This window comes from Opisthorchis viverrini, assembly GCF_000715545.1.
Source record: "Opisthorchis viverrini unplaced genomic scaffold opera_v5_66, whole genome shotgun sequence".
Lineage (NCBI taxonomy): Eukaryota > Metazoa > Platyhelminthes > Trematoda > Opisthorchiida > Opisthorchiidae > Opisthorchis > Opisthorchis viverrini.
In genome coordinates this window covers 1,607,110-1,619,955 of record NW_008751723.1, presented here as the reverse complement: position 1 = coordinate 1,619,955, position 12,846 = coordinate 1,607,110, and the positions used below count along the sequence as shown (strand labels likewise).

The following is a 12,846-nucleotide window of genomic DNA, read 5'->3' as shown; positions in this document are numbered from 1 at the left end:
TTTCAATATTACTCCTTCCTATTAAGTAGCTGTCTCCTGCTGTCTCTGAGCTAACTTAATGGATAAAATGTAAAAATCGAAAATTAGAATGAGAAGAAAGGCAGATATATTGGTGGTCGGGGTGAAACTGCAGGGCGAACCTCTTAGGTTAGGCGCAAACTTGCTGGTAACTGAAACACGCTTCCCTGCTGCAAAGTATCTCCAGCCCAAAATAGACAATGAAAACAATCATGACCTCGTCGCTGCTTGTTTGCTTCCAACTTAATCAAGACTTTTCATGCGGTGGTAGTTCTCTCGGCGTTGCGATTTTCAATAGGTATTTCATCAAGCATCCTTTTTGTCTATTACCCTCGAGGACACTTACTGACGACTGGATCTGTTAGCTTGAGAACAATCAGCTGGCGAAATCAGTCTTGGCCAGAGCTGTTGGCTTCGCACGTATATTGTACCCTACTGATAGACTGACCATATGCAGGCGTTAAAAACCTTGCTTTTGAGCGACAGTCTGATGTCTTTTCGACATCTAAACCGATGCCGATAGAAGGTGAGCAAGCTGCGAGCCTGAGGTGGATTTGTTTATCCTATAAGTGACCTCATCCACAGCAAGAGAACATGAGTATATCACACTTTTTATGTGGGTGGAATTGTAGACAGTCGCGAGTCCCTTGGATAGCTTGGGTATTTCCGACCCAATCTCATAACAAAACCCTACATTATGGAGGTTGAAAGATTATTTAACAAATTTAACTGCTTTTAAAACCATGTGATCCTCAAACTCAACATTGACCAGCTCATCATCCAGAAAAAGTTCTAACCAAGTGAATCTGGAACCTCACCATATCTAGTACCTCTAGTGGCTTCCAGTTGATGTGAAAATCACAGGATGCCTTTAACGATCTACAACTTGTATAATCCGCTCTTTGTGGGCGATCACTGATCCAGAGCGAATTCCAAATGTATTCACCATTAATGTTCTCTTTATTTTGCAGTGCGAAATCAGCTCGTTAGAAATGAAGGTGTTCTTACTGCCAATACTAGTGCTTCTGTGGAAGCCGTTTCTTTGTTCACTCATTCACTCATTGTTTTCGGAGTATGTGGAAAAAACGGTCCCTTTACGTTCAACTAACTGCGGTCTACAAGTGTTAGTGTCAACTTTGGGAATTGTCGTGCACCCGCCTTTGTACCATTGTTCAGTAGTTGACAAACAGTCCCCTTGACGTAAACACCTAATAGGATGACGTTTTGGTATGATCGTCTGAGATGACAGGGTGTGGGGACAAACACAGAATCCCCAGTCAATGTCCCAACATTAGTGTGCTATTCCGGTCTTACGCACGATAGAAAGTTTTCTCGTGATCAGATGAAAACCTTGAATCGTTGTACTTTTAGTCTCCACCGCTGTTGCTACTACAGCGCAACGGCGATGGTTCAGTTTCAGCACAACAGCTTTGTAATACTGTTTGGCCGGTCTGTCCACCTGAGTTCAGTGGGCCATACGTTCACTGTGATATACCGTCTTGCTTCGGTAAGCCATTGAAGATGCTTGATAGAAACGATTGACTGGCAGACGTTTATTTTCTTCAGTATGTGGAATTTGTCTGACTGTTTTCGCGGCTGTAACCGGTGTGACTATAGGTTGCTGTGGGCGTAAAAGTTCACTGGGATTCACCGGGTTAAGTATCATAGTTCCGGAGGCTTCAGCCTGCTTGCCAGAGCCATTGTCAAACTGCGCATAGTTCTTGTAAAACGGCACTGATGAAGGCATTCCCGTCATTTGCTGGGAAATTGACAATAATTCGATAAGGGGAAAATGCTAAACGTTGTCATAATATTCATCATTTGACTGATATTTTACCATGCCTAAATATGACGAATACTAATGGACCAAAAGAGTATCAGAGGAGAGTGGCAAATAAAGCCTGCATTCAAGGTAAACTTCTGCTTGTCTCCCTTAGAAGTATAAAGAGTATGCAGTACACCAAACTGAGCTTTCTCTGAACGCCTACAAGGAGCAAGCAAGGCAGTTCATTTTTAGATCCATCACAAAAGAGGAACACCCTCGTCGAGGAACCATTTTTGCATTTTCCAACGTGTTTCATCGAAAAGGGAATACTGCAGTAAATCGCAACGATGTAATGAAGATGTGAAGCACTTTGAGATAAGTGGAAGTCTCAATGCAGCTGGAACAAGGTTTGAGCAACCCATGACACTCCGACAGGATTACCTACGAATGGAAATATCGCTCACAAATTTACATTCTCAGCAGGTATATTTCTGAAACTTATCGATGTCAGTAATGACTACAATACATCAGCTGCAACATTCTTACCACCTCTTTCTAGTATTCGTCCACATCATGGAACACTTGCTGCTTCCAGAGTGATTAAATCATTCTCCAAGAGTAAACACCACAATGACAGTGGTACGTTTTTCCATTTGCCTGGATATCCAAGTTGACTATCACACAGAGACGGTCGACTTCCGTTACACGTCCTATCTGTGTCATTCAGTTATGCCACTTCCTTCTATGGATGTGGGTCGATTACATGTTATTAGTGCATGTAACAGGGTGTAGGAGGCTAGAAAGCAGTTATTGGACGAAAACTTTTTATCCAATGCTCCCCAGCTCCATTTGATCTTGAAAGAGTACATTTCCACCGCATGTTTACTTTTAGTTTTGGTTCTTATTCAAATCAAGGTGAAGTAGACGCACCAGGTATCTTATATTTCCCGTCCGTCTTACGAGGATACGCCCGTCATCATGTTTCCAGCAGTCAAGCTAAGTTAGCGGTTTTATGTAACTTAGCGTTTGGGCACCAGAACGAGAATACTCGGTTGCCATAGGTTATCTGGTAGTAGTGGCCTATTTGTTAGAGCTTCACGTTCACTTCGGACTACCCAAGCTTCCTACTCATACCCTTCACGGGTAGCCTACTCATCGTTAGTCCCCCTTTTTGATCGTCTCTGTTGGTCGCCACTGATGAGTAGCTTGAGTATGTTAGCAGAAAAGAAGTATCCCTGTCATATCATGGCCGAAATTCGGAACGTTTTGGTCTACTGGGCACTCTATTCCTATACTGTATCCTACAGCACTCTGTGTAAGATGTTTGATCGTAAATTCCGTGGTGAAGCCAGTTTTTTTGTCTTTAAAGACATCAAACTTCGCCTGTTGAACGTAGCTGAGTATGCTATCCTTGAAAATGGTTTTTGTCGCTGTTACGTGCCTTAAAGCAGTTCGGTTGTACGACTCAACTCTGACAAAGTGCTACCTGGCACTACAGGCTCCTAACTAGGTTTGGGCAACTAACCCTTGTACATCCTCCAACGTTTTACAAGTTCCAAACTGAAAATGATACACCGCTATGCTTGCGGAAGGATTTCATCGTCTACGTACGTACAGTTCCCAACATGATTTCCAAATTTGCCTTTGTGATCCAATCATGTATCTTCAAGGTAACAGTTTCTGGGAGCCGTCGGAAACCGTCATTGTAGACGAGATGAAACACCAGTGTTGTAACCTGTGGGCTGTGCTTGAATTCTGACTGACTGACTGAATTAATTAATTACTTAATCAATTAATTAATTTAATAGCATTTTAGGGAGGGAGTTACCTGTATGATGAAGCAGAAGCTGATTTACTCAATGCTACTAGACTGGTGGGAACTTTTTGTCTAAAAGTCTACAGGAATTCGACAAGCCTGGTCAAAAGTGATCGCCCAAAAATGGTTTTATCCCATAATTTCATTCTATTCTAACGGGACCAGCAAAGTCTCCAGAAAAAAGCAAAACGGTAGATGACGGAGGGACGCTTTGTTTACCGTCCTACGATGGTTTTTCTTGTTAGGGTGATATTCAATAGTGTATTACCGCTAAAATGTCAAGGTTGTGTTCTTATCAAGTACAATAAAGTACACTAAACTGGTGACTGCTAGAAACAATTACGAACTACTGTCAGGTCAAACAAGACCGGCCTTGTGACCAAAACCTTGTTGTATACACTTGAGACAACTTGCCACTCGAATTACGCTTCCCAAAGCTATGGACTATAAAAGTCCGCTACAACTATTCCCTCTTTACCATCAAGTTTAGGAAGGTCAGCCACTTTTTGTTTCCTGGCAGCCGAGTTCACATACTCTTGAAGACCTTGTTAATAAACTGGTCGCGTTCATTCGTACAGTGATCTCAAACGGGTAATCGTAGCGTAATGGCACGGTGAGTTGAAGCTTTATCTATTTGACGTAATATTTGCATCTCCTGTTTCCATGTTCATCAATGAAATAGTGTATGCCTTCTTTTATCACCTCGTACAGGAATTCGGTCGTGTTGGATTGGGCCCGAACGCTGTGTTTAATGATCCTCGTACTCAATCGAATTCAGTACCAAAGGCGAGCAGAGACTCGGCTGCACGCAACTCTTCAAGTTTTCACAAAGAACAACCGGCTGTCGGTTCATTTCCGCCTGGAATCACTTCCACTCACTTGGCCGGACGTTACTGCGTCGCCAAATTCGACTTCCCGGCTGAGTTTGAAGGTGAGATTTCATTCAAGCGCGGTGACCGTCTTCGAATACTGGGTGAAGAGGATGATAATTGGTGGTTCGCCCAACTAGTTCCCTCACAACCGTCCGATGAGCATACTCCATCACGGGGGCTTATCCCAGCCAATTATGTGGAACTACTTCCCCAACACACAACGGGTTCACATCCATCGGTTTCTCGTTCCGCGGGACATTTGACTCATCCATCGCGTGCCACGTGAACCTCTGAGAATAGCTACCTAGCGGCTTTCATACCTGTCTCGTCTATTTTCAAGACATGTGCGTAGCCATATTTGTGGTTGATCCCTTCTGTGAAGTCTTTTTATACTTTTTTCCTGTCAATGTGAGTCGTATTCATAGGCTCTGAAGTGAAACATCACTACACCAGTGCTCTGCAGATGGAACTGATCCATCGAAATGGGTTTGTAGAAGCACTGGGGCCAAGATTCTTGCGTTATTTCCTACTTCCTGGCTGTGTTGCTTTTTTGGTTGATGTTCGACCAAATTTTAAGAACCCGCTGTAATGGTGTTATTCACGCCTTTTCCTTTGTTTTTATTTCTTCAAAACTCATACACACTGTCGCAAGTACTAATGTGGATTGATCGCATTTGATTGTATAATAATTTTCTCCCGTTATTCGCTTAAACCTTGTCAGTTTCGAAAATGCTTACTGTTACTGGCTGTCGATGGGCACAGTTTGGACGTATTTTACAGCCATATTGCTAGGTTGCTAGGGGAAATTTCGGGAAAGATAGCTGCCTGAAGTCCCCACCAAAGAATCTATCCCCGTCCACCCGGAAGCTGTTTGTCGTCGCTCAATTGCTGGATGCACAGCGCCTTTAAAACTAGATACAACCAGAGGGCTTTTATGTGCTGTTGGTTAATTATAGTCTTTGCTGAGTAAGCTACTGCGATGAGTGTAATCGAATGAGGATGTGTTGGATCGGTACTGCCCTCCATGGTATTTCTCATGGGTCGTTGTGATTACAGCCTAGACCAGTGTACGCGCTCCACTGAAACACGTTGTGGTACACGCGTCATGTAGTGAATAAACTCCTCTTTGAGCTGATGTTCGGCTTGTAGATGAATTTCACGAGGGAATGTTATATTCTGCACTGTTGTCCGTTTTTTGCAGATAGCGTCACTTCATCCACCCATTTGATTGAAACCGTCTATTGAGTCAACAGAACAAACCTTTAGCTGAAGTTGATTCGCTGGATTTAACGTGATCTACAGAAAAGATAGAATAAGGGGTGGTCCACAAACAAGTTCGGTGTCACATGAATTGCAAGCATGTGACAACCTCAGACCTTCGTCATGTGGGTGCCTGTACTTATGCGCGCAAAGTCCCTATTGAACCTTCGCTATCCGGCCCGTAAACGAATATTCTAAGGCCTATCCCGCCGGATGCTTCAAGTGATTGTTGCAACAGCTAGTGGATGTTTGCGATTTTTCGTCATTCACAGTAGGTGCGTTTACAGACACTTAGTGAGTCAAACAATCGTGGCAATGAGCTTGAACATGTATGTAACCATTGAAGACTACTTAGTCGGGTGTAATGTGGAATCATTTGTTCAGTTTCTTTAGAATAATAGGAAATGGCAAAACGCCTGCGCTGGTCGTTTTCTAGTGAGTAGACGGCTTTACGCAAAAATTATCATATTCAACCGGCGGGTGTGGCCAGACCCTAAACTAACGTGTCAACCGTCTCTTCGAGAAGACAGATATTCTCACTCTTAGCATCTGTGACTGCGGAGGAGGCTGTGTTCCAGTGGCTATCCAGAAGTCACAACGGATGGGATTTTGGCAGAAAGTGCCACACAGACAAGTAGTCATTGTAAACTATTGTCGGATATCGTTTATGGTGTTTGTGATGAACAGAATTCGTTGAAAAGTAGTCGTTGGCCGAAGATGTTCAAGAATGTATAAGAGATTTCGTTCAGTAGGCTAACTACAGGATAGTATTCCGTCGATTACGATGCAGCAAGCAATTGCGAGGCTATTTAAACGAAGGCAATTTGCACGGGGCGATTTTTATATATTCTGCTATCACTCTCGTTCATCGTTCCGTGAATAAGATAGCACTAGAGAACTGGGGGCAGGCGAAAGCGTCACTCTATCGCAACGCGAATGGAAGCAACAGGCTTTCTTTAGTTTTTACCTGCAGCCACGTTCTTATTACGATTCTCAACTGAGATGTGAACCTCAGTTCCAAGTTGCTCAAACGAATGTACACAATTTTAGGAACTAAGAAGAGGCAATTCCCGTCAGTTGTGTTCTACAGAATGAACACTTCGGTAAATTAGACAGGCCTGACTCGCTAAACTGGCGCCTGTTATTCCGTCAGTTTAAATTTTATTCACAGCTTGAGGGTAAAGCTTCGTAATAAGTCGAATTAATTAAGTTAAGTTCTTTGTCTTGAAGACTGACTGTGCGGTTATAACGAGAGTGAACCGCAAAGTGTGAGATGACTGCAGGGTTACAGCAGAGTTTCGCAGTGATCGTTTGTAGTTTTCCGGAGCCCTGAAGTAGTAGTATTTCATTCGTATATCATCCTAAAGGCGTATGCCCGCCGAGTTAGCCAAATGAGTGTTTGAAACCAAAACAGAGTGGCTGCCTAAGAGAATAGAATAGATCTCATGGAAAAGAAAAGGCTTATTAAAGGCCGGGCAGTCACTTCGACATGGAAGTTCTCATCAGCGCATCATCATAAACTACCTGATCCAGGTAGTTTCACATACGAAATTCAGTAATGGAGTCGAATGTGGTCTTGAAACCCATTTATCGGTATCCTGCCATTAGATCACAAGCTACGAAATTTTGCGCTCCCTGGAAGTTTACTCATTTTGAAGCACCCCTAGACTTTTGTTGCATGTCCTTTCGAAGCCTTCCGTGAATTTTGTCATTCAGCTATGGATATATAACTCATGGGGTTATGTAAAGTCACTTTTGTCACGTCTCTATTCAGCAACTGCGTTTGAACACTGGCAAACATTGGTCTTTCAGTGTGACCCGGACTGCATATTACTTGATCGCCACAGTGGAATGTGCAACAACAGACGTTGAGAGCTCTTGCTTGTTTCACGAAGGATTGGCGAGGAGGATGAACTTTTACAAGGCAGGATTTAGAACGATCAGCTTTCAACTTTCGGCCCTTTTTTGAAATCCCCTCGCTGTCCCATATCCATCACTAAAAGGCAATCCTCCACAAACAAAAAAATCAGAGAGTAATTCTGGAGAAAATCTACAGCATGTTTGTGCAACCCTTTCGGTATGGAAATGGTTCTCCGCAGTGAACTTAGCGCCACGCTAGTGTTATTTTCGTGATTGTTCGCCAGCAAACAACGTCACTGGCAGCTGCTCGCTCCAATGTTCACGAGCACTACTTAATACTAGGTTGTAAACCAACGCACCTCCAAAGGGTCAGCGTGATCCACCAAATACCTCAGAATTCCAATCCGTTAAAAGCTTGTAGTGATCTGTCTGATTTCATCTTACTGAAATGTACAAGGTTTGATTAATGAGGATTTCACTGATAACCTGTAAGCGGGGTGTAGCGAAACAGCTCTTTCCTGTTTCAGCTGCTCGAGTTCTTTAAATATGGGGCCTTCAAATCTGGAATCTGTCGACTTCGCCGTGACTTGATGCAAGTTTTTGACAACGGCGGAGGATCGGAATTTCCAAGTGTGATTTATGGAGACGGAATATTTCGCCATCACACTAACATCAACTGAGATTTCGTCCTGTATGTGAAGCCAAACTATACTGAAAAACCCAGAAGCATTGTACACCTGTTTCAGCCTGATTCGGAATCATCGTCGGTGTATGAGATTCCCAAATCTCCCCACACTACCATCGGTTTGTAAGCAGCTCATGGAAAAGAATATTTCACACAAAGTGTGAAACTTCCATCCGAGATGTCGTTCGTCGGGGGGCCAGTCAGCACATGACGTGAATTCCGTGAGCGAAGGGTGAGTGACGCAATGTCCCTTGTAAGTGTGATTTGATCACAATGCTGACCAGCCGAACGGTGAATCCGGGAATTTGCGGTTTCGATTGAGTTTCGTTCCCCCTAAGGATAAAACAGCTGTGCAGTGCTTCTCTACTCTTCTCTCTCCGAGTGAATCCGGGAATTCGCGGTTTCGATTGAGTTTCGTCCCCCCTAAGGATAAAACAGCGGTGCAGTGCTTCTCTACTCTTCTCCGTGGACTAGCTTCACTGACATGACGAAATCTCGATTACAAATTCGCGAATCTCCTCACTCTACAATAACATAGGGGTTGGGAAAGTGATGCTTATGGAATCCGTCTCAGACAATCCCGTGGAATGGTTCTGCGATCCTCACCACAAATGGGAGTTTGGACGAGGATGGACCGTTTAATCGAAGATTACTTCGGGGACAATTTTATAATCACGATTTGGACGTACCTGTGCTCAGTCTAGGTTTCAAAACCTTTTGACCAAACAAGATATTCTTGATGGGGCAGCAAATCTGTCGTCAGTGGGCTTCGAATTCACCGAAAATTGGATGTGGATGATCTGTTATGTCGGTCTGGATCTCGGTTGTTGGAAAACCAATGTGTTACTTGGAACTGTGAGAATAATCCTCAAAGGAACATGAAGTCCATCTGGGCAAATGGCTTGGTTGCTTTGGAGTACACAACGCTATTGTTGTGAATCCAGCCGGTTTTGAATCAAATGATGGGACATAGTCAGGCATCGCAATAACGATGCTCGGAGTCAGCATGCGTCTGATCGTAATGCCAGAGATAATTAATATTGAGGCAGTTTCTCCTAAAAACGTCGAGCAGTTGTCTTTTCACTATTATCACCCGAAGTTACTGTGACTTTTACAGTTGGACCGGCGGAAATTTGCATAAATTGAATTCGGTTCTTAGTACATTAGGGCACGACTCTGAATTGTCTGTAGCGCTCCACCCAGTAGCAGGATCCACACACTGATGCACTGCGTCCTAACTTTGTTGCAGCGGACTGAAATTCCGTCCCGTTTCAGTGTTCTTCTTGGCAGGTATCAGTTGATCAGTGGTTCACTCGTTGCAGCGGATGAAATTCCGTCCCGTTTCAGTGTTCTTCTTGGCAGGTATCAGTTGATCAGTGGTTCACTCGGTGTGCGAAGCTATTCAACAGTCTTATCTACATCGTCCAGTTAAACTCTAAAGTTATCTCCATTGAATGGTTCAGTATTCGTATCTCGGTGCGGGACCTAGCGCTCGTGCGTTGAATTGGATCGGACATTTGGACGTCCCATGTTCCGTGAGCTGTGTGCTTCACAACTCCAAATGATTTAATATGGACTGTAAACGCAAGGGGCTGCTCATCATTTAGGCCTAATCTCAGAACTTTGCTATCTCTTCGGTAGTCATTCTGTCGTTTTAAGTACGGCACTTGTGACATTCAAGACCGCGTAAGCTGGAAATGCAGCTTCAACGACTTTAGTGATTCCCTCTGGAATGGAATATACGAGTGAACCGAAGAAATTGAGTAGTGTATGGCGTCATGGAATTTCCAGGTATACTAATCCCATCTTATCAGGTATGAACTGGTACCTTACTAATCCACCACCACTAGGACATTCGGATGCCTGTGTTGGACTAGGTATCCAGCTGTGTCTCTGAGCTCTTTGTTGAGTCAGTACTAAAGAAATTTTGCATGTTGAAGTAAGCCACCACTGGCACCATTCACTGACCTATTCCGCAAAAGGATCAAAGAATAACTGCCAGCAACTGTCCACAACATATGGGCCTAGTCACTCGTGCTGTGATGTGGGCAAGCGCAACCGGCGTTCGATCGTTTACGGACATCAGTTTGTGCCTCATGTGCACAATTCCCAAATCCATATAGAGCCTTGCTAGTTGCCTATTAATTGAGGTATCTTTTGGTGCACCTGTGTACTCCGTGATCAACCTCCGCGGTACAATACTGTTACCGTGGAATCTCAGGTTCCAAGTTTACAGCCGTGTTTTGCTTCCAGTGTTATACTTCAAAGCCATCTTCTGCTTGATCGGCATCACGCTTTTATAATATCGCGTTTTTGGAAGCAAAAACACCTTCACGCTTTTATATATCGCTTTTTTGGAAGCAAAGACACCTTCATGTTTTTCCCCTTTCTCTACTTCGCCCTATTAAACACTGCTCGCCAATTTCCCCCTGACTTTAGTATCGAACTGCTGGTCGCAGGCATTTCGACCGTGTGCTACCTCAAGCTCTGGGCTGGGGCATCATCTATAAGGTTCTTTAACTTTTGACTGGTTCTCCCTACAACCAAAGTTCTTTGAGAATGGTAGGCGGCTGGGCTAGTCTTTTAATTTGAAATAATTTACGTAGCGTCAGCACAATACTACCTTCAAAGTGATTCGCTTGATCAACATGGAATTGATCGGGGCAGCCCAGCGTCTAATGTCATCGGCGGCCTTTGGTGTTCGTTTGTCCTCTGCAAACTTCGCAAGAAAACCTACCAAACCACAAATTGCCTATTCCTCTGATGAATAACGGAAGTTGGTCCCACAATGCCGATTCAAGCTAGTTCATTCGGATCGCTTACCTTCATGTTCTGTGGGGTGAGATGCCATAAGGTCCTAGATATTATCGCAAAACTAGCAAGCCGGAAGTTCTGTATATTTTTCCACTAATTGGACCACCAGAAGCTCGCATGAACAACTTCCACCTTCTTGTTCCGTCAAGGACAACCAACTTTCACAACAATTCCTCTAAGTTTTCCAATTGTATGAATTTGCGGTGCCGCCATCCTCCTCATGAGATTAGATCCGTATGGCAGATAAAAATGTCCATCTGCTACGTTTGAATGTTCTCAGCTGTCCAGAAATGGTGCGCCTCGCCTATTGCTGCATCCAGATGATCCCTTGTCGTTTACCTCTCTTTAGCACACTATCGTATATACTGGTGAGTTCCGGGCAGCGTTCTTGTGTACTCCTCAATCCACCAAACCATCTGGCTAGTGCTTCCCATATACAGTAGGAACGTTGATCCCCATGGTTTCGGTTGAAAAGGTGCCGGCGGCTGCGTATCGTGTACCTTGATGGTGAACTAGAATTCTCGCAGGTACTGATGCCAAGGGACTGGCTGTTTCCCGAGACCTCGGGGAACTAGGCCACAGTGAGGACTCGTGATCTGCATGTGAAACGTATGTTCGATCTTTCGTCGTAAATTACTGAATGCGATTCATCGCTAATTTGTCTGCATCAATTCTTTTTTGACATCAATTACTGTTGTAATGTGACGCCAAACCTAGAAAAACTCCTGCTTCGTCCACTGCATCTCTTCCAACCTGCTTCACATTTTCCTCCTTGGAGGGATCATCCCAACAAAAATCTTATGCGTCATAGCGAAACCAGCTGGTCTTAGGGGAACTCGCGTTCTAGTGGTTTCAGTTTGGGCCTAACAATGCTTGGGGGAGGCTAGCGATATAATGTTTAGTATCCCGTCCTAACATCACGGTATCTTCCAGGTCAACCAAGCCGACCAGTGAATCAACCAAACGGTTGAAGGGAGGCTGTAGTGCAAGGATAGGGTCGATGCTCAATGTGAACTTACTTCATTCTAATGGAAAGTGAGAATACCGCCGCCTGTTTATGCTGCTCTTCAATTTTGATTTGCACAAAGCCGTTACCATTTGTTGAACAAGTGCAGAACATCAAGCGCATGTAAAATACCGTCCATGCGGTGGTAACAATATCACATTACTCAAGCCGCAGTGGTTTAGGCACAAACGCAATGCGTCACTCGTCTTTGCAGGCGTGTGCAGACCATGAAGTTATCAACGACCTTATCACGTTGTTCGTGGTCCGCGAACAGTGTTTTTCACCCAAGACACCAGTCGATTTCTCGGAGATCCGTCAGAAAAATCTCGCCGCACTCCAGGAAGCGTTCAGTTAAATAACTCAAGAACTTGATGTGGTGAACATTGACTCTATTCTATTTTCAGTTAAATAACTCAAGAACTTGAGTTCCTATTAGGGTGCAACTAATCGCTCTTCTCATTTTTCATCGGATGCGCAGGCCAGTTGAATAGCTTCGCAACCATAGTGTCGTCAGTTTGTAGAGTGTGTGGCGTTTTGTACCTCTACGATATTCACCATATTCGGACTTGTATACTTCGCGTACATTCGGTAGTTAAGATACCTACCACTATTCTAATTATCACATTTGGCGTCGCGTCGCGGAATTTTTTTCTCTTCATCACAATGTTATCTGAATTGGAATCGCTCAGTGTAAATTCAACTGCACGGGAGGTGGAGGATTATTTGGAACGCTTCAGCATTTGGTGTCTT

The 12,846-nt window shown here is 44.0% G+C and overlaps 2 protein-coding genes across 2 annotated transcripts in view; one reads left to right on the top strand and one right to left on the bottom strand.

Annotated features, from left to right (window-relative positions):
- Positions 1-5,184, top strand: part of T265_13452 (hypothetical protein) — a gene marked incomplete at both ends in the record, with an annotated part of 22,607 nt that extends 17,423 nt beyond the window's left edge. Inside the window, one exon of the mRNA XM_009168907.1 lies at positions 4,311-5,184. Coding sequence (XP_009167171.1) covers positions 4,311-4,757 — 447 coding nt within the window. The remainder of the gene's footprint in view (positions 1-4,310) is intronic.
- Positions 1-12,846, bottom strand: part of T265_04206 (hypothetical protein) — a gene marked incomplete at both ends in the record, with an annotated part of 17,723 nt that overhangs the window by 1,560 nt on the left and 3,317 nt on the right. The window contains 2 exons of the mRNA XM_009168888.1: positions 1,514-1,777; positions 5,732-5,767. Of these exons, the coding sequence (XP_009167152.1) occupies positions 1,514-1,777; positions 5,732-5,767 (300 nt within the window). The remainder of the gene's footprint in view (positions 1-1,513; positions 1,778-5,731; positions 5,768-12,846) is intronic.